We start from the raw sequence: 26,347 nt of genomic DNA, 5'->3' as shown, positions 1-26,347 counted from the left end.
TGCTGGTGGCATAGCAGTGCGGCTTGTTGCAGCAATAGTCGCAGAAGTAGTAGCAGTTTTAATTGTCATTTCTTTTCACTGTCAAAATAGATAAATTGTCTTAATACTTTAGAATATCAAACTTTTTACAACAGCAACGATGAAGTTTTTATGTTCTTCAAATCGTTGGATAAGTATGAACTTTAATACTCCAACAAAGTTTTTATACTCTTAAGTCAGAATATTTATTTTATACGGAGTAGAAAATCACACAGATTTTAGTTTCCAAAACAGAATACAATTTAATATGCAAAATAAAAAATAATTTTCTTATGATTGTTAAACTTCTGTATTGAAAACAAACGATGAAACAACAACAATAATTTCTAGAATTAAAAGAAGAAAACTGGACAAAAACTAATAAATAAGAATAGTGTCTGAAAATATATGTAAGAACAAAAATCGAGCCCACTGAATGCATAATGTGTTCTTAAGGAAATTATCTCCCTCAATGTACCCAAGGTTTTGGAATTTTTCCTCCCAGGATAAAACGATTTACTCACTAGAATAACGATACAACAAATTAAGGTGACTGCGAACGACTCGAAGGCAGTATATCACACGAGTTTTGTTTTAAGAAGTGCAGAAAAGAAGAAGAAGATGATTATCAAAATTTTTTTGTAAGGAACAATTCTGAGGATCAACAGAAATATATAGCATGTTTGCAACTTTTCAGAAAAGGTTGCAATCTTTCAAAAAATTCCGACTGTTGAGAAAAGATTTGCAACTTTTCTGAAAAGTTGCAACCTTTCAGACAATTCCGTTGGAAAAACGGAAGGAAATGTTTTAAATTAATCCGAGAAAAAAAGAAACGGGTCGGATCACGGAACAGAATTAATTAATTAAATATAATAATTAATTAAATTTAAATGAAATTTGGTTCAAAAAGATTATCAATCAAATTCGAAGCTGAGCGATGACGACGACGACGCAAGGGTAGACCCTCTTCTTGACCCTTTAGTAACATGAAGGAGTGTTTCTACTTTTAAGTAGAAGACTGTTTCTTTCCACCATTTATGTGGGACAAATGTTTATTTCATAAAGTAAGAGGAAACAACTCATTTTTTCCTCCACTTCTTTTTCCTTTATTTCTCATTCAACTTATCAATTAAACCCAACAATTATGTATTATTATCGTTAGCATTAATTTGAATTAGGACATGTATACACTTACACTTGTTCTTTTGTTTTAAGCATTGATTATTTAGAATTTACTAACCAACTAGCTCGATTATGTCCATTATAAGATCACTGAAAAAATGTAAGTAAAACATAACGTATCAAAAGTTTTTTCAGTCTTAAAACATACTTTCTTTGTCTCAATACTTGGCAAAAAATTTAAAAGAATAAAACAAAGATTTTTGAAAATAAAAAGTTATAGTTTAAAATAATTTTATTATTTATATCACTTTAAATTATTTTATTGAATATAAAATAAAAAATTTATATTATTTTCGTGGAGAGGTAGGAGTAGCCTTTTTTTTTTTGAACAAATAAATAATTAGGAATTGAGATTATCTCACAACGAACTCTCGCCGGTATAAGTACACAGAGACATCACATCATTTATTTTGGTTTTCTATATTATCATCTTTCTCTTTTATGAAAAGCAAACAAAAACAATATTCACTTCACCCTTAATTTAATTTCTACTCTTTCCTTTTTATAACCATCTGCAGATCTCTCCTTTATCCTCCAACACCATTTTGAGGACAAAAAACAAGAAAGAAACAACAAATGCCGTTTCTCTGTAGTTTAAACAAACTTCTCATGCAAAGTTTTCATCTTTGAGCTACTAATTTTTCAACTAATTTAATGGGTAGTTGCACATCAAAACCTTCCCCTGAACCCAATTACTCCAACAATGATCTTTATGCTCCTGATGGAACTGCTATTCCGGCTAAAGATAACGATAACTCTGTTCATCAGCTAGAGAATAAGAGCAAGGAGGGAGCTGAACAGGGTAAAAAGTCGCCCTTTTTTCCATTTTACAGTCCAAGTCCGGCGCATTATTTTTTTTCAAAGAAGTCTCCGGTGAATTCTACTCCCCGGAGGTTTTTTAAGCGGCCGTTTCCTCCGCCGTCTCCGGCGAAACACATACGAGCTGTGCTTGCCCGGAGGCAAGGTTCTGTGAAACCCAATGCAATTCCGGAAGGCAATGAATCGGAGGAGGGTGGGGCTGGGGGTCTTGATAAGAGTTTTGGGTTTTCGAAGAATTTTGTAAACAAATATGAACTTGGAGAAGAAGTTGGAAGAGGGCATTTTGGGTATACTTGTAAAGCTAAATTCAAGAAAGGTGAGCTTAAGGGACAAGAAGTTGCAGTAAAGGTCATACCTAAAGCAAAGGTTTGGAATTTTTATTGTTGCTTGATCTTTGAGTTACTTGAATTAAGTTCAATTTACTGCTTCTTGGTTTATTACAGTGGTCAGATCTGCTCAGAATTTGAACAGTTCAATTAATTTGAATATTTGATTGTCGTGAAAATGGAATGGTATGTCCCAAAATAGGAAGAGTATCATATGAATTGAAATATAATGGAAGTATTATTTGTGTCTCTTATTTCTGTTCTTCCTGATAAAAAGTTTGAATCTTTTTGAGTTTATAAGAATGCTGAAATCCAGTAACTGTGAATTAGGGATAACTTGTAAACTTTATCAAATGGATCCATCATGTTCTGTTTGTCTCGGGTTGACTGATTATGTAAGTTCGGAGCTGATAAAGTGAGGGAAGGAGGAAGCCACTTGCAGCTTGTAATATATCGGCGTGATCTTTGGTATTTCTACTTAAACTTAAAGATCCAATTGAATTTTCGTAGAAAGCACACTTATCGTTTGCAGACCACTAGAGTTCTGTGACTAATAAATGTTATTTGTTCAATTCTCCATTTGATGCACTAAAAGTAACATTAACTGTGAGCCCCCTGGGTGATGTCTAAGTTAGGTGCATGTCAGGGATTTGAACCCTGCCGCAAACAAAAGCATGATATCTAGTGGAGAAGGTAGAGGGGTAAACTCATTATCCACCAAGTTTCTCTGTGTTAAATAAGAGTAGCATTAACTGTGAGCAAATAAAACCTTTACCCCATGTGTAGGGGAATTAAACTAGTTTGGGCAGCTGAGCGGAGTAAAAGAGGAGGGGTATAAATTGGGCATAAGTGCACCCAAGCGTGCGTCCTAGTAGGGCAATGAAGTGGGATGAGAACCATGAGGTCTCAGGTTCAAATCCCAGAAACAAAAACACTAAGTGAATTCATTCCATTTATCCTAGCCTTGGTGGACAGAGTTACCCTGGTGAGAGGTGGCAGATATTCCGTGGAATTAGTCGGGTTTCGCACAAGCTGGCCCACGCACCAACCACGTTTATCAAAAAAGAAAAAAAGTGGGCCGAAGTAAATTCAAATCACCTAAAGCTTCTGAACTCCGAAAAGTAAATGGAGAAAAGGAGCTAATATGTTATATTTGCCTTCCAGTTGCAGAAGAGGTCATCATCAGGGTAGTAAAGCAACTAGCTCCGACCAATCTCCTTTCCCCTTCCCTTCAAAAACCATTCATATCCTAGAGTTTATAGGTTTATATTGCTAAACAAGTGCATTATGAATTTCTATGGTGATAGAGGGAAAAGCTTCAAGTTGAAATCCCAACAGAGTCAAAAACATTGGGTGGTTTCTTCTCATGTGTCTAACTATCCAAGCCTTGGTAGATAGAGTTACCCAGTAATGGTTTTGGTGGGAGGTAGCAAGTACCGTAGAATTAGTCGAGGTGCGCGCAAGCTAGCTAGCCCAAACACTACTATTATCTAAAAAAAGAAATAATGCTTATGATTGCTCTATCTATATCATCAGGGTCAGCTGGCATTATGTATGATGGACCTTTTTTATGTTCCTGTAGGTTGGAATCATTTTTCTTTATTTACAGATGCGTTTATCAGAATATTTGGCGTGCATGTTTCTCTCTGCAGTTTGGTGGAATATAACTGCTGTTGGTCGGTACTTATCTACAAAAAAAAAAAAAAAAGAAGAACAAAGAAAATTTGTGTTGTTTAAGCTGCTTTCTCGTATTTCTGGCATTTTACTTGGGCGTTGACTATGTTGGGGCATCCTTGGGTTGTATTTCTTCTCAAGGATTCATCGGAATGATCGGATACTAATCTTTAATTTTCTTTCCAGATGACCACGGCGATAGCCATTGAGGACGTGAGAAGAGAGGTGAAGATATTAAGAGCTTTAACGGGACATGACAATCTGGTAAAATTTTATGATGCATACGAAGATCACGAAAATGTCTACATAGTGATGGAGTAAGCTTTTGTCACTCAACTCCTATTGCATTTGTATTTATTGATGGCATACAGAACCTTGTTTTAGCCTAAAGTATACTTTGCATGAATTATCAATCTGGGTCAAGTGGCATCACATGACAATTTCTTTCTTCAGTAAAATATGGGTTTGATTATCACTTTTTTTCTGCCGTTGCTATTAAATGAAAGTTGTTTGACTTGCTAATTATTCATGTTCTCATTGCTCTTTTGCAATAGAGCTGATCAAACTTGTCGAATTTCAGGCTATGTGAAGGAGGCGAGCTTTTGGATAGGATACTTTTAAGGTAGTCCCTGGTGTTGTTATGAATAAAAAATTCATTTAATTTCAACGTTGTCAGTTTTGACTGTTAGTAAATCTTTTTGATGAGATCAAGAATATACATGTCAATAGTATATTAAGTAGCATCCTTCTGTGCTGCAGAGGTGGAAAATACACAGAAGATGAGGCCAGGGCTGTGTTGATACAAATATTGAAAGTTGTTGCATTTTGTCATCTTCAAGGTGTGGTGCACCGGGATCTTAAACCAGAGGTGCGAAAGTTTACAGGTTCAAAATGTTTGCTTAGAAAGAACATACATCAGTTTATATAGTGAATCATCTCCCTAACACTCCTGTACCCCAAGATTTTAAAAAAAAAAAAAAAGAGGAAAGGAAAAGGAAGCCCATCACTTTAATGGATTTGGATGTGATGTCAATCAGTTTCAAATGGTTACATTTATTGATCAAGGATAGAAATTTAGGATATGCTATGAGCTACTTGGTATAAAGATGTTCAAAATCAGCTATTCTTCTTGCATGAAATGACACTATAGCTTGTTAGAAAAGATTTTCTATCTGCTTTGTTTTCCTTCTTTCTATAACTCTTTCAGCTCTAACTGTATTTTTTAATGGACCAGAATTTCTTGTTCATGTCCAAAGATGAAAATGCACAACTTAAAGCCATAGACTTTGGGTTGTCTGATTTTGTGAAGCCAGGTTCGTCCATTTGCGCTCGATAATTATGCTAATACTTGTGCCTTTGGGAACCCCTTCTTGAAGAAAATGAATATAAATAAAGAAAAAGAAAAGGAACTGGTTGTTCATATTATTGAGTTGCTCCACAACTTGTGATTAACTTGCAAACATATTCTTTTGCAGATGAAAGGCTTAATGATATCGTTGGTAGTGCATATTATGTAGCGCCAGAAGTTCTTCACAGATCTTATAGTACAGAGGCTGATGTGTGGAGTATAGGTGTTATTTCATATATCTTGCTGTGTGGCAGCCGTCCGTTTTGGGCTCGAACGGAGTCTGGGATATTTAGGGCTGTTCTCAAAGCTGATCCAGGTTTTGAAGAACAGCCTTGGCCTACATTATCTTCTGAAGCAAAAGACTTTGTGAAACGTCTCTTGAATAAGGATCCACGGAAAAGGATGACAGCAGCTCAGGCCTTGGGTGAGTTTCTTGTGTCAACTTAGAGAAGGGCAATTCTGTTCTTTATTTTTCTGTAACTTCTGGAAGACTTGCTGTCTCAGGTCATCCTTGGATAAAGAATAGTCATGACATGGAAGTGCCTTTGGATATACTGATATTCAAACTCATGAAGACTTACATGCGTTCATCTGCTCTTCGGAAAGCTGCTCTACGGGTGGGTGTATGATGCAATTGAGAAAGCTCTTTTTTGTTTCTCTTTATCTTTTATGATGCAATTCTATCGATGGAGTATTAATATTATTGAGTAGCTCTAGCGTTTGCTTTTTATTTATTTACTTACTTTTACATCTGACTTTTATGTGGCTCTAATTTTCTGTCGTTGGAGTTTTTCACAGGCTTTGTCAAAGACTTTAACTGTAGATGAGCTGGTCCATTTGAAGCAGCAGTTTTCACTGCTGGAACCAAACAAAAATGGCACCATAAGCTTGGATAACATTAAAGCGGTTTGTCTTCTGCAAAATTTAATAGGTAATCATTTCTATGATTTTGCAAATGTTCCTGACCTTTATAATTGTATGATCTCTCCAGGCCCTGATGAAATATGCAACAGATGCCATGAAGGAGGCACGCATTCATGATTTTGTTGCTTCAGTATGCTCTAAGTCCTTCATATTTAGTTATCTGATTGAATTTGTTAAGCTCTAACATGTGATGATAAGTTTTCTTGTCCCTTGTCATGTCAGCTTAATGCATTGCAATACAGAAGGATGGATTTTGAGGAATTCTGTGCGGCTGCATTAAGTGTATATCAGCTTGAGGCTCTTGATCAATGGGAACAACATGCACGCCGCGCATATGAAATTTTTGAGAAAGACGGTAACAGAGCCATTGTCATAGAAGAATTAGCTTCGGTAATTCTGAATTATGTGCCTTTTATTTTCTTATTTTAGTAGTGATCTCTCTGGCCTTGTCTCTTACAATAGAATCTCTTTTTTTTTCTCCTTTTGGGACGTATCGGAGCATTATCTTTCTTTACCTTTCTTTGGGAATGACAAGAGCATTACTCCTTGCCCTTTATTTTCATTTTTCCATTTCTTACTCTTTATTGGGGGAGGGATGAAGCACTATTTCTTTGAAGGCTGGAAGCATGCAAGTAATTAGGAAGAGAACCTGACTGGACATTTTTGAATTGCTATTTCAGGAACTTGGTCTTGGTCCATCTGTTCCTGTTCACGCTGTTCTTCTTGACTGGATCAGACACACTGATGGAAAGCTAAGTTTTCTTGGTTTTGCAAAGTTGTTGCATGGTGTGTCAAGCCGCTCAATCACAAAAATCCAATGATTCCAGGCTCCAGCTGCTCAGTTCACATAAGTTCAATGAGTCCTTCAGTGCATTCTTATCCTCATATCATTGCTGATGTGTTTTTGACAATTACATGAGCAGCACATGAGTTGGTTAAAGATCAACTTGGGTCCCCCACTCGATCTGAAGCTTCATATACATGTACGTAGTGATATGTGATGACCAGTATGCGGTTCATTTGGGATGAAGTCCTAGCAGAAGATATTTTTATCTTAGCATTGGCGCCATGGCATATAGTTATTTTTTTTTTCTCATGTAAATGAATAGTTAGTTTCTGTTTGGTTACAGGTGAGAGTATCTCTCAGCTGGTTACTAGACAATTATACAAAGATGTTCTAACCTATTAGACAGCCCTGACCACTGCCATTGCATGCCTTGTATGATTGTATCATCATGTTTGGAAACATACCCTTTATAGTTGAAAAATTCCATCACTTTCTTGCTTCTCAACCAAACTAGAGAAGTTGTGGCATTGAGATTACCATGCCCCCTGAGTCAGTCAACAACTCTACAGGTAATGGAAAGGCGATTAGCCTTGGCAAAATAAGAAAAGGCTATGAAGGATTACACCTGCCTGAGGAAAGATATCAAAATTTGTGATCTTGAATTTTTGACTTCCACTTGAAAAATATACGACTTTGTGACAATTGAATAATCCACTGCAACGACATCATAACAGAAAAACCATCAAATACTCTCTCTATTGTTATGGTTCATTCACTATTCAACCAAAAAATATCAAATTGTTACTAATCAGCATAGGACGCCTAACAAGTTAACTTAAGAGAACATGGCACTATTCCTAGACACTGTGAACCCAAAAAATATCAAAGATGGTATACATCATAGTGTCATATTTTATCTGTATTATAACCAAATATGATATATGTACATTATTTCATAGATGTCCAAGAATCTAGGCGGAGTCAAGAAAAATGATAGATTTCAAAAGCAAGTCGTAAAAAGAAATAGCAAAAGTGAAAAGTCACGACAAAATATTGTAAAAGCATTCAAAATGAAGACTGGTCTAATCATTGTGGGGTGGCTTAACTATAAGGCAAATAAAGCAATGATTTAGGGCTCAAACTTTCTTGGGACTCCATTTTTTATTCCCACGTAGTATTAAATTTGAAGAGAAATTTTGAGAGAAAGTACCATAACTTTCTACCTTTTAATGTTGAATTGTTGCAATAATTATGGAATGAAATAATGTTTTTTAGGTGATTGCAGTATCCTTCATAAACTGGGTACCTAGCTATTATTATTATTCATATATTTATCTTTTTCCATTCTCCTTTCCACTATACTTATTTTCTTCTTATTAGTGAATATTTTGAAGTCTGCCAAACGCTATATCTTTTGCATTCTACAAAACCTGTTGGTATTTACTTGTAAAAAGATCAAAATTTGGCTTTTGGTGCCTTCTTTATGATTTCAAGTATTGAAACAAACAATCATTATATTGAAGAATCATAGCATTATTTCGACATCATTATATCAACTTATCAAATTTTTATGCTAAATTTTATTATTCTATCTTTATATTATACTTTTTCTTTAAAAATTTAAAATATTAATATTCTTATTTTATAAATTATAAATATGACGATCTTTCCTATTTGAAGTTTGATTTTAAACCTCCTCTTATTGAGCCTACCCTGATGGTTAGGCGACAAAAACAATATTGAGTAGAAAATGACGGCTAATTCTTTCTTTTCGTCGGTCCAATATATCGTAAATGACATATCAAATGATTGAAGACAATACGTTTGAGTTACATGATTGCCTTTGTGTGTTCTCTATTACAACACGAATTCCTCTTCTAACCATGCAACATCTGCCCGCCCCTACCCCAAAAATATAAAATCATATGCCTTTTTAGTGCAGAGAAAATGACATAAATAATCACCCATTAAAATAATAATTAATAGATACATATTTTTTACATAAAAATATATGTTTTTAATACAGAACAACATTACTGACACTGTAAATTTTATACTATTATGCCACTTACCTACAAATAAATAACCATAACAAACCGAACTAATTATTAGAAAAACATATGTAAAATTACACTGAAAAAAAAACATTATTAATGTATATTATAAGTTAAATCCAATAATTCATAATTATTACACTGAGAAACAAACCGAATGTCACAAATTAATCAATCACACTTTAATAATGAAAAATGTGTATGTTTACAAGAAATATATGTATGTATATTAAAGTTGTTAAAGTTGTTGAATTGATCTAGATGGATGTTTGGTTGGAGGGGTGGAGATCAATCTCTTGGGTCCAAGCGGATCGATCTTGGATGTGCAAATGCCAGTAGTTCTGGGCCAGCCCATCTGGGTCCATCAACCCTTCTTCGGCCCATCTGCCGCTTTGTTGCTGCTCTTGTTCCCCAACCAACAACCTTTGTTGCGAACTTGACGCTATTGCCTCCCTGCATATTACAGTTGGCGCGTAAAAATCATACCCAAAAAAATAATGTTATTGATTTATTATTATTGGGTTATTAAGTTAACGAATTTTTTGTGGTTTTATAAAGAAAAAAATATTGGATTATCGGTTCGGGTTTTTGATCTTTTAATATTGGATAAACCGACAACTCATTAAAACCGTAATAATTTACTACTTTATCTCTACATAAATATCAAATATTAATATCGGTAGGTTACTACCTTTGCCATTTAGCCTTTAATTCACATTATTATCCTAGTTTTTTTTACTTGTGTTTCATATTAGTTACTACTGTTTCTATTTTATAAGCATTATGTAAAGTTATATTATTGTTCTGTAGCGCCAAATTATTGGAGAAATCACATATTTGTTTTATGGGCATTTTCTTATTGATTAAATCGAAAATCAAACCATTAAAATCCAATAATCGATACACCAAAAACCGATAAGAAATATATTGTTGGTTTAGTTATTGATTTAGCGTATTTAAAAATCAAAAATTGATAAACCAAACCGATAATACATAAAATCAAACCGAACCGATCGATACACACTCTAATTCATATATACATACTACACTCAAGATTTTAAGTTATATATGTATGCTTAGTATAAAAATATATTTACATAATTAGATGATATATAAGGTAGTACAAGTAATTAAATAGCTTGCGGCCAAGCTTTTGGGAAGTTCTTAATTATTTTTTAAAAAACTATTCGGTCAAGCTTTAGCAGAAGTTATTTTTTACAAACTAAAAAAATATAGTTTTTTCTTAAAAAATACTCTTTTGAAAAATATTTGGGAGAAAATTTTAATTAGAAGCACTTTTAAAAAACTTGACCATATACTAATTATTGCTCAAAAGTATTTTTAAAATTTATTGACCAAAACAAATTATTTCTTACCAAACATACTTTTTTGAAAAGCACTTTCCAAAATAAATGAGAAGCTTAGTTAAAGAAGTTATAAATCATACATTAAGGACTTTTTATGAATATTTTGTTGCTTCAAAGTTAAATACAAGTAAAATCACATTTTAAATGTAGATGTTCAGTATTTGGAACAAGCTAGATCCTTTCCTTTATAATCAGATATTTTATGTGCTGAGTCAGGTAGAACAGCATATATGTCATGTTGCCTTCTCTTTAGCTCTAATCTTATGGGAATATGAGTAAGCTACATATATTCCAAAAAAAAAAAAAAATATCCCCACTTTGTTAAGAATGAGTTGTCACTGTTACTTGGATAAATACAGCTAAAAGATTCCTTGCATCTTGTGGAATGTTTTTTCTTCTCATTTTATAAATTAGGGTAGGGAAAGGGGATCAGATATGAGAAGGAAACTCGCACCAACAAAATCAAAAATTTAGATTGAACTATTAAGATTCTCTTCTTGAAGATAATGTAGAATCTTAGTGAACAACCAAAAAAAAAAAAAAGAGACTAACCGAGCGGGTGTGCCGACGATACCGTGGATGATGACATGCGCCACGTGTACTCCAAGAGGTTGAAACTCCTTTGCCAGACATTGGGATAAGCCTCTCATTGCAAACTTTCCACAGCCTGACATATTTATATATTCATCTATTGAATTGTAAAATTTCATGTGCAACAAAAATGAAAAACAGCAAATAGTTGGTAGAGTGTATTAAAATAATATTAAATAAAGTATATTAATAATATTTGTATTAATTATACGTGTATTAATTATATATAAAATATTTTTTATATATTATTTGGTTTAGTGTATTAAAAAAAATATGTATTGAATAAAAATATCGTCAATAATTTTGATGAAAAAAATATAAAAGTGATTCTGAAGGGTAATTGGATTTTTAATCATAACGATGCAAGCATTAAATACACAATAAAGTATATAACTAATGCAAGAATTAGTTATACATAAAATAAAAAATATATATCAAACAAGATATTACTAATACATATAATTAAAACATACATTATTTTTACTAACACACAAACGACTCCTAAGTAAAAAAAAAAAAAAATATGATGATCACGTACATAATTCAGAAGAACCGGCAATACCACTGAGAGAAGCTGAACAACCAGTGAAAAGTATTGTCCCTCTTCCTCTTTCCACCATACCTAGAAGAACCTGACATTTTCAATCCCAAAATATCATTGAACAGTCAACGGATCTACTGATATATATAGATAGATTATTATTTTTTAATTCAATTATCCAGATTAAAATTTAGATCGTGTTGTATTCAATAAAAAGAAATAGAGGAGGATTGAGTCTAATCTCAATACAACCCTGCCAAGCCAAAACAAGATGGTGATATAATTTCATTGAAAATACCCAAAAAAACAAAAATTAAAACCTTCTAGCTCAAAAACTATGTAAAGACTAACAAGCTAATGTAAAATTTCGTTCTATCAACTTTTGTTCTAAGTTCATTTAAACACATAACGTTTAACCTAAAATTAGGTTTTAACTCACTCTCCAAAAACTATCTCGAGCTCGATGAAAAAAATTGTTTAAACCTTATAAGAACACCATCATCTCATTAACTATTGATGTGAGACTTTTTGTCATTCTTTACCATCACACTTCAAACTCACGGCTGGACATATTGAGCGTGGACAAATCTAATTTGGGGGTCCCAACATCGGGTGAGATAGCTCATGATTTGATACTATGTAAAATTAGGTATTGAGCTAACTCTCACTCCTTCATGTCTGTGGTTAATGAGATGGTGGTCTTCTTATAAGGTTTGAACAATCCTTCTGCCTTAAGATAACTTTTGGAGTGTGAGTTAGACTCAATACATAATTTTACATGGTATCAAACCATGAGTTGATCTCAACATAGAAGGATTGTCCAAACCTTATAAAAAGCCGACTCATTTCATTAACCACCAACGTGGACTTTTTTATTCTTTAACAATAAAATCCACTAAAGAATTACCGAAAATTTGAAACACACAACTCAAATAAGGTGATGAGTGGTAAATTAGAATTTGAATTTTGACTTTTTGAATTGATATATAGAATTAAAATCTTAAATTCGTGTCTAATGGACGTATTGATTAAGACCTGTTGAGCGCAGTGGAAGGCGCCGACGGAGGAGACAGCTAGAGATTTCTCAAAGTGTTCAACTTTAATGTCTGTGAAGTTTGTTGGGTGCCAAGATGTTGGTTGGTGTGCATTGTAAACCAACACTTCTACAAAGCCAAGTGATAGAACTCCCTCGAATGCCTCTCTTATGCTTCGCGAATCTGAACAATCGATCCGGATTGCAAACACTTGTGCTTTCTCTTCTCTAGCTATCTCATCAGCAAATCTTGATAATCTACCTGTTCCAATAAATTACAACACAAATATATATACCTCTACTAAATTGCACTATTAAAATGTGAGCTCACTACACTAATTTTTTAATTTCTTATACATAACTTGAGTAAATTAAAAATTAATGAATTTAGTTGAACTTAGAGAAATCACTCTAGATCTATTTTTACCAAAAGATATATATAAGAGAGGTCAATAGAGAACACAAACCTAAGTCACGAGCAAGGATAGCAACAGTATAGCCTTCGTGGGCGAACTTGCGGGCGATGGAGCGACCGAGTTTCTGCCCCACACCAACAATGGCAGCAATGCCTTTAGATGAGACTGAACTCGCCATGCTCCGCATCATCTTCTAATTTTTAACCCTCAATGTCTCTGTATGGTTATCGAAATCAAATGTAGCTACTTTATCTTAATTAATTAATCCAATCTTATTTGTTCTTCTCTTCTCGATCACTTCAATTTTGCAATAGGTAACAAGTGTAGGATTAGTTTATACCTACGGAAGCGATAAACTGATTGATTTTTATGTGGCGTACAACAAGCTTTAATTTACCTCTTTGGCGGTGTCATAGCTCATGTCTGCATCAGAGTGTCAAAATATAAAATAAAAAAATATATGTTGTTATTAAGAATATAACATACAATCTAAATTTTTTTTTACAATTTCTTAATAATTATATTAAAGTTTCAACTTATATCAGATATCTAACACTTATATATATATTTATTAAATTAAATTTTGATCAATATATAAAATGTAAGTGGCTCCTCCCCTGTCTGTACCGCGTAAAATATGGACAAAAATTACTACACAGTGCTCACTGTTTCAAGCTCAATAGATAATGATTGCACTGCTGATAAAAGTATCAGTCGCATCAATAACTGCCCATGGCCCATGCTAAATTTATTTTATTTTTTCGCTAAAAGTCAGTACAACAATAAAAATAGGAATTCGAAATCGAAAAGACAATTTATTTTTTTATAAAAAATTTAAAACGGCGATTTTAGTAGACTCACGTCCATCAACTGATAAACTGATAAAAGAAAAATCATACCACGTGTTTTTGCCTTTTTGGTTTTATCATAAAATTAATGACTGTTTTAAAATTTTTACCAAAAAAAATTATCCTTTAAGCTCCGAACTCAGAAAAATAGCTGGTTCAAAATAATAAAATTAAGATATAATTAAATGTTTATTATACCTCCATCCTTATTGATAGGAGTGTACTGGGTCTGTTTGGTTTGGTTTCTTGTTCAAAAACAATTAATTCAAATATGTCAATTTATTAAATCTAAAAACCAAAACAAACTAATATATATTAGATTTTTTTTATTTTGATTTTCGTCGGATTTTTTCCCAGTGATTGAAAAAGAGATCAAATATATTTTTACCTACTTGAACTTAAAACGTTAAATGAATAGAAATCTACAAAAAGATTGTAAAAATTCACATGATTATAAATATCAACGCTCAATATGTTAAAATTCATAAGATTAAAGGCTACAACAAATTGAATACAAAATAAAATATTTACAAAGTAGATTATTAACTTCCGGTCTGAAAAACTATAACAATATAATTGTAAAACTTTCGATCTGAATACAAAATAAAATATTTACAAATGTTTATAAGTCCAAATTTGAAATAATATATCTAAACATTGAAAATTATAAACTAATTTAAAATATATTAACAAAGCATATAATAATTAATATTTTTATGTATAAAATAACATAAAATTATATATATATATATATATATATATATATATATATATATATATATATATATATAAAATCAAATCAAGAGTGATCGAATTTCTTTTTCAACATCAACCAAATCACATGTCAGATTTTGTTTTTCGATTTCGTTACCTGATTCATCAATTCGATTTGACTTGTACTCCCCTACTTATTGATGTAAATGAGAATAATTTAACGATTTAAAAAAAATCATTTTCATATATACAGCCGATTACGCTTCAAATCCAATTAGTTGCAATTGACTATATTCCAAATCGTTGATCATTTCAATAAACAATAATAATCTATTCAGTATAATTTTATAAATATAATTTGAGAAATATAAAATATATGCATATATTAATTTATTTTTATGGAATAAAAAAATTATTTATAATAGATCTTGGTTCAAAAGAGAAGTTATTCGAAGTACAATTGATCAATTCCAAACTTGATAATATTATTAGGCAGTAACTTAGGTCTTTAAATCTAACACTAAATCTTGCTCCATTTTCCTACTCCGATCCAATGTTGTTGTTGTTTTCCTAAGTGTATGGCATTAGTATACTTATATCTTATCTATTTTCGTGTTGTTATTATTATTATTTTTTTACCCACCGCGTTTTTCTTTCATTCATTGTTTAACTAACTTTCCAACCATTTATTTTTTTTTGGTTTCCCTTGAGTCGTCTTACAACAAGATATAGATGAATATAATAAACTTTATATAAAGAATTACCATGAATGTAATGACCCGTTAGGTCATTTTTAGAACGAGTTCTCCTCCTTTCATATGAGACCCTTCCCGTAAAAATTTTAATAGGTTATTTGGACTATTCGGTAACTTTGGTTAATTAGTTGAGGAATAATTTTAGAGAATTAATTTAATTGATGAGCTAAAGTATTAATTTATTTAATATCCTATACCACTTTTCTTATATTTATTAAAATAGGTTAGTAGGGTTTGTAAATTTTAAAACATAATTAATTTGGAAAAAGAAAAAAAAAAGATTTTTTTTTTTATATATATATATATACAATCTGATGGCATTACCATCAGATATAACGAAAACAAAGAAAAGAGAGAACAGCGGCGCAGCGGAAAAAAAAACTGGGAGAAAAAAATACGGAGGAAGAAAAAAAAGAAAGGGAGAAAAGAAAAATAAAGGAGAAGAGAAAAATAGGGATTTTCATTTCAAAGCGTCAAGGTAATTATTCTCATCCTTTCCATTAAATTTTCATGTGATTATGAACATATTTTTAGGGTATATTGGTGGAGAAACAATGTTGAAATAAGAAAATATGACCCTAGGGTTCTTTATATAAAATCTTGATTTGGGGGTCGAATAACGATCCGTTTTAGCTGAAATTTGACATGTGAGTTTATTTTATCATGAGTGAACATAATCGGAAAGAAAATTTCAGATTTGACTTCAATGACATAGAATGAGTTAGTTCCCGAATTTTGATATATTAAAATAGATAATTGAATATTAGGTATATTATATTTTATGAATTCCATTAAATTTATGATATTGGGGAAATTAGAACCTAACCCTAGGCTTAAAATTTGGAAATATGAGAGTTGACATGCTATTTGATGTCAACATTAAGAACTTGATTATAGATTTGGGTAGATTTTGGATCTAGGCTAGACATATAATAATATGGGTGTTGTTAGTTTCGAAATCTTATTGTGGTTATTTATTTGAGTAGATTACATTGATTTGGACACCCAAAGGAAAGGAAAGGCTCAAGTACCGGAGTAATTGCTTGATTAATTAAGGCAAGTGAATTTCTAAACCTCAGTTTAAGCTTGTAGATGCTTGTATTTCCGTGTTATGTGTACTAGGGAGTAATGAGAATTAGACTGGGTTATTGACTATATGATTGACCTTAAAAATGGAGATGAGGGGTAAAAAATAGTGATCTAATGACATGTATTGGTGGAATTGATATGTTGTGATTATGGGTTTTTTTTGGGCATGTAAAGTGACTATGTTGATGTGAGATAGGAAAAATTATGGTTGTTGTCATATTATTATCGTGAATTATATGAACATGAATTGATTGCATTGGTTCTGACATATTGTGTTGAGATTGAAAATGATATGAAACAAAAGGGGTCGGGCCATACGCTCCGTGGCAGGTATTATGAAACAAAGGGGTCGGGCCACACGCTCCGTGGCAGAATATATATATTGAGGGGACGGGCCACACGCTCCGTGGCAGGTTACATGGACAGAAATGTCCCCCATGGGTTCCGGACTGTAATTCAGCGGATGTGTACCGATAGGACAGACATGCATCATCTCATTGCATTGCATCGCATTTTGTTGATATTTGTGAATTCGTGTTTACCTCTTTATTGCTCTGTATATGCTGAACTTGACTTGAGATGATTCATTGATGAGGTTATTGATGAGTATTCGTGGACTATGTTGCTATTGTTATTGTACAAGTGTAGAGTTGGACTGGTTTTATGCAGGTTGTAGTTAAGGAGGTTCGGTTGGGAGGACAGGAGTACTTGTGTCTATTAAGCTTTGCTTAGTTTTAATTATTCACTTGCTGAGTACCGTGTTATTTGGTACTCACCCCTTGCTTCTACACTTGTGTAGGTTGTGAGCCCGGACCTTCTTGATCTCTTAGTGTTCTCTACCACGTCTGAGGCTATCATCTCGAGTGTTGAGGTAGCTGTTACATCCATCTAGCGGACACCTCTTACTCTTTTATTATGTTTTAGTCCTATTCTAGAGACAAAGACATTGTGACTGTATTCTCTTTCGTACTTCGGTAAGGTATTAGTGGCTTGTACACGTGACAACCAGTCTTGGGAGATTTTGAGATTATTTATTTATTTTTGACTAAGTTAAACCTTGTTTTATCTCAATTACTTCCGCATTTACTTTCCGTTGAGTTTTAGGCTGACTTATCTCGGTGGGTTGAGATGAGTGTCATCACACCTAGATTCGGATCGTGACAATGAAAGACCAGAAAATAATACATGAACGAAACATTTTAAATACTAAAAACATTTCAAATAATAGTTTTGTGTTTTTACTTAAAAGTAATTTTTGGGAATTTAATATAACCATTTTTATTTATTTATTTGCATTTAGGGTCAAACAGGCGATAAATTAGGTTGAAACATACAAGTCACATCGCTAGATTCCTTCTTAAAATTCCGGTTAAAAAGTTCATTATTATTATTATTATTATTACTCCCTCTCCTCCGTATTAACTGTATTTTTAGAGTTTTTTTCATTGTTTAAAATAGTTGAATTGTTCAAAGTTCAAAAAAAATATTTGAATCTTTTTTCATGTTTACTCTTTGCATTAAAGAAGTCTAGGAGTTAAATTATACTATTTATAAAATTATACTCCAATAAGAGACTATTTGTATTTATGATTTCATATTTAATCTTTATAAGGTTAATTAAATAAAAGAGAAATAGAGAAAAATATGATCAAATTTTATCTTAATTTTTTTTTTAAAATATATATATATTATCTTAAAAATTCAGTTAATATGAAATAGAAAGAATACTATTATAAAGTATTTATGCAGCTTTGCAGATACCTTTTCCAATGTATAAAGTCAAATTCTAAATCAATGTGCATATATTCCATTGGGTTTCCTTTGGATACAGCAGGTACGTTTACGATAAGCAGTGCTAGGACAGACGCGTGTATTTTTAATAAAGGATTTGAAATTTAAAGAAATAGATCCATTAATTAGTCAAAGGAGGTTTAATATTTACTATTTATCTATAAAATATTATTTTAATTATGTATAAATAATATAATTTTTTGCCGAAGGAGGTTCACCACATGTGGCTCCACCCTTGCTTTTGGGCGTGGGTGGAGCTATCTTAGGCGAAGGGTGGTCTAGTACACACTCTTCACCGAAAAATTATGTGGTATATAGAGATTAAATGTTAGCTATTATGAAAGCATATTTAATTTTGCACACCCTTAATATAATTGAGAAAAAAAATTACATATTTTTTATTAAATTTCTAATTCTACCACTGCAATTTTGGGGCTGGATATTGATTTATTTAATATATTTTATTTTGTATAGTGCGGAATATATACGCTGGCAAAAAAATCAAGTCCTTTTAATTAATTTGTCCAATATATTCAGTGTAACGAAAAGGAATCCAATTATTGGGGAGGACCATCACCATATATCAAAAGTGTATAAAAGTTTCCTAAAGTTTACACTTTAAAGCGTCAAAATATCATTGCTTGTTTATGTGATCCACGTCTATTCATTGACTAAAATAAAATCCATCTACTTTATTCTCCACGTACACCTTAAAGGAGAAAAAAGCGTGTCTTGCGTGGCCAAAATTAAGAGATTTCAATTTTAAATTTTAATTTATAAAATATATGAAGAAATTGTGTAAAAAATTATATTAAAAGTAATTAATTACTAATATTATTAATTAGTGAATTTTTATAAAATTATATGTATGGAAAGTTTGTACTAATATGTAATCATAAATATTTATTAAAAAAATAAAAAAAAGTATTTGATTTATTAATGCAGCATCTTAGGATATACTGATACTTTAAATATCGACATCATTTTTTTTATTATATAAAATTTACATAAGAATCGAAGAAGTTTTGATAAATTTTTGCCCAAGTAATTATTAATATAGTCTTGGATAAAAGCCACACGTCCTTATATATTTTAAAGGTTAGGGTTATTTTGAACTTCCTTTCCTTGATAATTAATTTAGGTGTAAATAAATGAATTAAGTTTTTTATTTTATTCAATTATAGTATTTGTTCAATCCTTTATTTTGATCTCCGAATAATAATTATTTACATATAAATTACAATATATCGTGAATCATATGATAAAACCAAACACAAGTGAAGATTGAAAAGCCAACTATAAAATTTTTTAAAAATGAAAATATTTTTTTGGACCAAAAAAAAATTAAATAAATTAAATTGTGCATTATAGCAGGTAGAGAAATATAACGAGACTAATTTGATTTTTGTTTAGTTAGAGATTTAAATTATAAAATATTGAGTTCATCTTTAATGCATAAATAGTGAACTGTGATGAAGATACAAGTCAGCATATTAAGTAATTATCTCTAACCTAACCAAACCAAACAAAGTCACCACATGTATAGCTATTAAGTAATTAGAGTTTTGTTTGGCGTTGTTATTAAAAATTACTTATTCTTAAAAGCACTTTTTTAAAAATAGTTGTTCAAAATATTGTTTTTGAAAAATAATAATTTGTATTTGATTAATTTATTTGATAAGCAGATTGTATTTGATTAATCTTTTTTTAAAAGTGCTTTTAAGAGTCAAATTCTGAAAAAAGACAAGTATCAATGTACATATATTATTAAGATTATTTTATAGAGAGAAATTATTTTAAATATCTATTATAAATTTTAATCAATTTTTTATTTTTATTAAATTAAAATATACATAATCAAATTTTCAATAAATATTATACATAGATAAATAAAAAAAATCAATTAAATATTGATATAATATTAATATGATGATTTAAATATAATTAAAAATATCAAATTGTAAAATAATACTATATAAACGTAAATAAATTAAAAAAATTATTATATAAAAATAAAATTCTTAAATGAAACTTAATCAAACTTATGAGAGATGCTAATAAATTAATATCATATATATATATATATATATATATAAGGGACATTTGGTCTTGAAAATAATAATTTTCTGCTGCTTCTGTTTTTTTTAAGAAGTAGAAATTTTTAACTTCTTTCCAACAATAAAAAATTGCTTCTGCTTCCATATTAAAGCAGTTTGACTAATTTGCCAAATATCTTGATTTTTCAAAAATAAAATTTTAAAATAAGTATTTTTGATCTTCCAACAACAATATCAAACAACCGCTAAGACATCAACTATTAGGACTATGGGGGCAATTGTTATGTATATACACACACTGTCCTTGCAAAACAAGCGTTAATTAGAAAATCAGCCACAACTTATATTTTGTTTCTTGAATACTTCTTGAAACTGTTAGATATGTATTTATACCAGATAAGTAATATTCTAAGGAACAAAATAAGAAGGGAATTTCTTTCTAATACAATATAAGATATCACGTTCTATTAAATAAAAAACAAATGATGATAAGAATATACTTTTTTTTAAAACAAATCATAGCTCTCTGGCTACATTGGCCAGAGCTTTTTTCTGTCACGATCCTGACCTGCTGTGATTAACATCCACACTAATCCTCCGATAGAAGAATCGATACCATATTTAAAAGTCAACATTCTCAAATGAATAAATGCATTTAAAGATATGAAAACAGTTTTAAATAGTGAAACAGGAACCGAGTTCCCATAAACTTAGGAAGATTAATCAATTAAGCAAAACATATGAAATTTACCCCTAAAACTTGAAAGTCATTATATCAAAACTCTTATAAAAACCACAAATCTATAAAAAGGGGTGCAATCTCGAAAGTCATAACATAAAAATGTCTAAACATCCAGGACCTGGAAGGAGGGACCAAAACAAAGAAGAACCCATGGTAGCTTGAAAGAATCGGCTCACCCTTGAGTTCAGTAATCAGTGATCTTCTATGCGAGGTTTCTCAACAGCCGCCTGAAGATGTCCTGTACTTAACAAAAAATGAGCAAGTGTAGTATCAATACACAAAACAACGGTATACTAGTAGGATCACATGTCTAGATTAGTAAGTGAGATATGAACAAGTAACTACAACACAGTAAGCATACATATACCGAGTATCTTACCACTTATCATCTCATAAACAGTACCTATACATATACGCAGGTCAATAGTCTCAATTATCATACATATTCAAGAATGGTTCTCTTATGGAACTCATACTTCACCTATTAGTGCGTCATAACGTGATACCCAGTTCAAAATTGCATCAAAACGTGATACCCGATCCAAATACATGTCGAAATGTGACACCCGATCCAGTTATGTGTCGGAACATGACACCCGATCTAGTTATGTGTCAGAACGTGACATCGATTCAAGCAAACACAGTCAATCACAAGTACAGTGAATAGTTTCAACAGTTATAAATACCAAGAACAAGTTCATTGCAAGTCATAGACAATAATTAGTCATTTCACATGGTTCATTTCGTCTTCTCTTATTCACACACATATATGCATACAATGAAGCAACTATCAAGCACATATAACACATACTAGAAGACAAAATCATCACCTACCTCGAAATCAAGCTTTTGAAAAATCTAAACTGCTAGAGTTTTTCCTTTCCGAGTTCGTTCGACTTGTTCTTGGTCTAAAATCAGTTACACATATGCAAAGGATCAATAAAATGGCCAATTTACCTGAATTATAACAAAATTCCAACCCTTGGCCAAATCCATGATCCTAATGCCCAACTAGAGCTTTTCTCACAATTAATTTCATATCAAAACTCTCCCCCAATGATAATCAACTATGATTCTAAGTTCTAAGAATCAAATTATATAGTAGGGAGTAATTAACATACCTTTGGCATGAGAATTCGTGAAAAACGTGAGGAACTGCCTTAGATCGCCTCTTAGCTCTAAAGAATGAAGGTTTGCATAAACATAACATTTGTAGGACTTTTCCCGTTTTTAATCTCAATTGTCCCACCACAGCAGGACCATACCGCTACAGCGGCCCCGCAATGGCTGGATGCATAAAAACAGAAAGTCCGTGTTTGAGTCCCAAACTTCTATTTTGCAACACACCCTCATCCCATGACGTTCTAATAACTATATTTTACGCCAAGTTCAATTTCGAGAGTTTTACTCGCCCGAATATGATTTCGTAAAGTTATACATGCCCCGTATCGTCTTGTCTATCAACTCAAATGATCAAACTAACAATTTAATACCCCATTCATTACCGGATTACCCTAGAACTCACCTTATTCAAATTTCATTCAAATCTGGTCTAAACTCTAAATTTCCAAGTCACTATTCAAAAAATTTCTAGCCCAATTTTTTTTCATTGACATATCCATAACGATGGAAATAAGTCGTTACATTTTTTGTTTCAACTATATTACCACTGACAAAACTTAATAAGTAATATACAAAAATATTTTTAAAAAATAGATTCTAATCTTTATAATATACACGGATACGTGGCAGTAATTTAAGATTATATTGATAATTACTTGAGCAAAAATTATGAAACGGAACCGCTCACTTTGGCATGAGTGGTAAATACACTTTTGATGGTGCAGCACAAGCAGAGTCCTTATCTAACTTTTTCTGCCTAAAAAATGGGGATCTTTAAAATCTTTATAAATATATATGCTTGGGATAAAAAAAATTATTTATTAAAATTATTAATTTATCAATAAATATATAAATTATTTATTTATTGATAAACAAATATTTATTATTTTAGAGAGTGTAGTCTTTGCCGTATGTGTCATAAGAAAGAAAAAAAATATTTGAATTAAGAATTTCAAAAATTTAAACCCAGAAAACTAAAAAGTGTAGTCTTTGCATATTTATTATTTAAATCTAAGAAAGCTAAACGAATTTAGTGAAGTTTAATGTTTCTAATTGTATTCATGTATATAAAATATGAAGAGATTTTATGTTAATATCTTCTCATTATTTGAAAGGCGTACAAAAATCATCTTTAACCAATAAAATAAAAAACGCAATATATTAGAATAAGAAAGAGAATTCAACTATTAGCCAAAAAGATTTGCAAGCATGGGTGAAACAAAAGTTTGATTTGACTATTAGTCAATCAACAATATCGCACACTCTCAAAAGGTCTGCAGTGTATTTGTCAAATGAGATAAAAAATAGTGATGCCAAGAGGCATAAACCGACAAAATACCCTGATTTAGAGCAAGTTTTGTACTAGTGGTTTCTTCAAATGCAAGAGAAAGTGAACATGTCAGGGAAAATTATCCAAGGAAAAACAAAAGATCTTTTCCTGAAAATGTATGATGAAACTAATTCAGAATTCAGCTTCTCTTCTGGTTGGTTAGAACGTTTCAAGTCAAGATACGGAATCAAGTCTTACAGATGTTTTGGTGAAAGTGGTTGAGTTATCATGGAGAACATTGAAAATGAATTGCATAGCATACGGTCAAAACTAGATCAGTTTGAATTGAAGGATATTTATAATATGGATGAGATTAATTTTGGTTTTGGTGGGAAGAAAAAACAATCAACTATAGAATCATATTTTTTTTTAAAAATAGTTATTGATCTAATATTATTGACTGATTAAATATATATAAATTCTTGATGTATTCTAGTAATTATTAATTTATATTTTTTCTGGGTCTTTAATACTTTATTTTTAATTATTATCTAATGCATTTAGCGAGAATATTACTTTAATATAATTGACCCAAGTTGAGACCGAAAAAAAATATTCATTTAGCAAGATTATTACTTTATCGAGGTTTTAGTGCATCTAAAAAGTTAATAAATTCTCCACCGTCTGAACACTTCGATTTATTGAACATTAAGGCCCCGTTTCTACGTGTGATATTTAAACCATCATTTGAACACTGATTTAAAGTTAAAATTTTATTGATATGTAATTTAGATTTTTTAAAGTTATAATTTATTTTCATGAATATAAAAATAATAAATAATGGAAATTATTATAAGTTTTTTAATTTTATATAATTTTATTAAATAAGTAAATCATAAATATCTTAAGCTACCTTATTAATAAATCAGTTGTTTTCATATTTCTTTTCTAAATAAATGTTTGAAATTATAAATTTTCAAGTCAATATAATTTTCAGTTAGACCAATGTCAGATGCCTAGCATTAGGACTAGATTTGACAAAGTTTGTTTTTTAAGTGAGTGTTTGGCCCCAAGTAGTTTTTAGGAAAAATTTTAAAAATATTTGGAAACTTGTGTTTGTTCATACAATTTGTCATTACTTGGTAAATATATTTGGCAAAAAGTTTCCATGTTCTAAAAAAAAACTAGAACTTGGAAACTTGGAAAGTTTTAAAATTTTTAAAACAATCCAAACTTTTATATTTTATAAAAACACCAATCATTTATTAATTTCAACTAAATATTTATCTACCAACTTACTTCATTAATATGATCAACCAAGATTTTATAAAAGAATAGTTTGGTATTACCTCCCACGAAAAGAATATCTTGAGTGATAAGATTTGAAAAAAAAAATGTTTTTAATTCTATTAATTTATTGCTCTTGCCTATAATGTTATTTTGTTGTTGTTGATTGTTATCAATTATGTTATAAGAATTTTTTTAACGAAACATGTTCATTATAAAATGATATTATTTTTAGAACTTACAGGTACAAAATAATATTTTTTGAAATTGCACTAAAACTTGAGAAAATTTGTGGTCAAACGCATGATAAAACTTCATTAAAATTTTTATCAAAAATAACTTGCCAAGAATATTTAGCAACATGAGGCCAAACGACATGTATAGATAGAGTACACTAGAAGGTAGATATATTGTTAGGCCTTCCGTTTTTGGGTGATAGAATCACCAAGTAGTAACTAAGTTGTGTTGTATTGAGGCCCCTTCACTAATACCACACCTCTTAGACATTATTTGGGTGTTTGAATTAAAAAAAACACATAATTTTATAAAGATTCATTAATTAATTATATGGTATGAATAATCTCTTCATATTGAGCATGACTCTTTTTTATTTTTTATAAAATGTAAAATGATAAGTCTTTTTTTTAATGAAAATATAAGCTTATGGGTCAAATTTTACATTTAAATTTTTTAAAATCATGATTTGAAATCTCAAATTATAGTTTTTGAAGAATTTGAAATATGATTTGAGATTGCAAGTCCAAATGAGAAGGGGAGCCTTAGGTAACTGGTAAACATTCTGCCATGTGACCAGGAGGTCGCGGGTTCAAGCCTTGGAAACAGCCTCTGACAGAAATGCAAGGTAAGTTTAGGTACAATAGACGACCCTTGTGGTCAGGCCCTTCCCCGGACCCCGTGCATAGCGGGAGCTTTAGTATATCGGGTTGCCCTTTATTACAAGTCTAAATTAATGCTAAGATTGTTCTTCCTTTTTTTTTAGGGGGGAGGGGGGTTACCTAAGTGTTCAAATGACAAAAAGAATTCAATTAAAATAGTCGTATGTATATATAATATATACGTTATGTATCGATATTATATAATTAATGTATAATTTTATATATATGATTTATAATTATGTCTCACAGATGGATGTATATATTCATATTGTTTATACAATATTGATATATGATAGTAATTCATCTTCTTCAAAAAGCTGATTTTTTTCAGTCTCGACCAACTTAAATCTCCTCTCAAAAGTCCCAAATTTTAGATATGTCTTCTTTTGATATTTTGAATCTTTTAATATATTATCCACTCGAAGCACAATTATATTAAATTTTTAACTTGAATTTTGAAGCTCTTCAATGACGAATTATTCCATTTTTCTTTCTCATGCTCTATCTTTCTTCTTCTTCCATGACTATTTTTCTACTTCTTTTCCTTATTTTTTTCTCCACATAAAATTATATGCGTGGATGTTGTGAAGAAGTGGGCGGAAGATAGAAGTAACAATGATGATGGAAGACTTGTCAATGGTGAAGGGAATTGTGAAAGGGAAAAGTGGACACAATGAAAATTCTGCAAATGATGGG

The 26,347-nt window shown here is 31.0% G+C and overlaps 2 protein-coding genes across 3 annotated transcripts; one reads left to right on the top strand and one right to left on the bottom strand.

Annotated features, from left to right (window-relative positions):
- Positions 1 to 1,626: 1,626 nt before the first annotated feature.
- On the top strand, positions 1,627 to 7,559 carry LOC129872984 (CDPK-related protein kinase-like). 2 transcript variants are annotated; one of them, XM_055947957.1, is made up of 11 exons: positions 1,627 to 2,385; positions 4,206 to 4,336; positions 4,600 to 4,641; positions 4,779 to 4,887; positions 5,254 to 5,332; positions 5,495 to 5,791; positions 5,872 to 5,984; positions 6,166 to 6,273; positions 6,359 to 6,421; positions 6,514 to 6,681; positions 6,972 to 7,559. In XM_055947957.1, exons 1-11 carry the CDS (start codon positions 1,855 to 1,857, stop codon positions 7,110 to 7,112), a joined length of 1,782 nt encoding a protein of 593 aa, XP_055803932.1. In that variant the 5' UTR covers positions 1,627 to 1,854; the 3' UTR covers positions 7,113 to 7,559. The 2 variants fall into 2 exon arrangements, with proteins under 2 accessions (XP_055803932.1, XP_055803933.1); XM_055947958.1 differs by lacking the exon at positions 1,627 to 2,385 and adding an exon at positions 2,676 to 2,813.
- Positions 7,560 to 9,224: 1,665 nt separating this feature from the next.
- Positions 9,225 to 13,563, bottom strand: LOC129873389 (uncharacterized). The gene is made up of 5 exons (XM_055948474.1): positions 13,132 to 13,563; positions 12,667 to 12,926; positions 11,629 to 11,722; positions 11,052 to 11,166; positions 9,225 to 9,585 (listed from the first exon to the last, which is right to left on the bottom strand). Exons 1-5 carry the CDS (start codon positions 13,268 to 13,270, stop codon positions 9,390 to 9,392), a joined length of 804 nt encoding a protein of 267 aa, XP_055804449.1. The 5' UTR covers positions 13,271 to 13,563; the 3' UTR covers positions 9,225 to 9,389.
- Positions 13,564 to 26,347: the final 12,784 nt, after the last annotated feature.

This window comes from Solanum dulcamara, chromosome 11 (genome assembly GCF_947179165.1).
Source record: "Solanum dulcamara chromosome 11, daSolDulc1.2, whole genome shotgun sequence".
Classification (NCBI taxonomy): domain Eukaryota; kingdom Viridiplantae; phylum Streptophyta; class Magnoliopsida; order Solanales; family Solanaceae; genus Solanum; species Solanum dulcamara.
Note: the sequence above shows the minus strand (reverse complement) of the source record. Positions and strands in the feature narration are given on the sequence as shown.

Coding starts and splice junctions, on each gene's coding strand:
- LOC129873389 (XM_055948474.1), bottom strand. CDS start 13,270: ATGATGCGGAGCATGGCGAGTTCAGTCTCATCTAAAGGCATTGCTGCC. Junction 11,723..12,666: donor CCTTCCACTGCGCTCAACAG/GTCTTAATCAAT, acceptor TGAAAATGTCAG/GTTCTTCTAGGTATGGTGGA. Junction 11,167..11,628: donor TGCCGGTTCTTCTGAATTAT/GTACGTGATCAT, acceptor TAAATATGTCAG/GCTGTGGAAAGTTTGCAATG.
- LOC129872984 (XM_055947957.1), top strand. CDS start 1,855: ATGGGTAGTTGCACATCAAAACCTTCCCCTGAACCCAATTACTCCAAC. Junction 5,792..5,871: donor GACAGCAGCTCAGGCCTTGG/GTGAGTTTCTTG, acceptor TTGCTGTCTCAG/GTCATCCTTGGATAAAGAAT. Junction 5,985..6,165: donor TTCGGAAAGCTGCTCTACGG/GTGGGTGTATGA, acceptor AGTTTTTCACAG/GCTTTGTCAAAGACTTTAAC.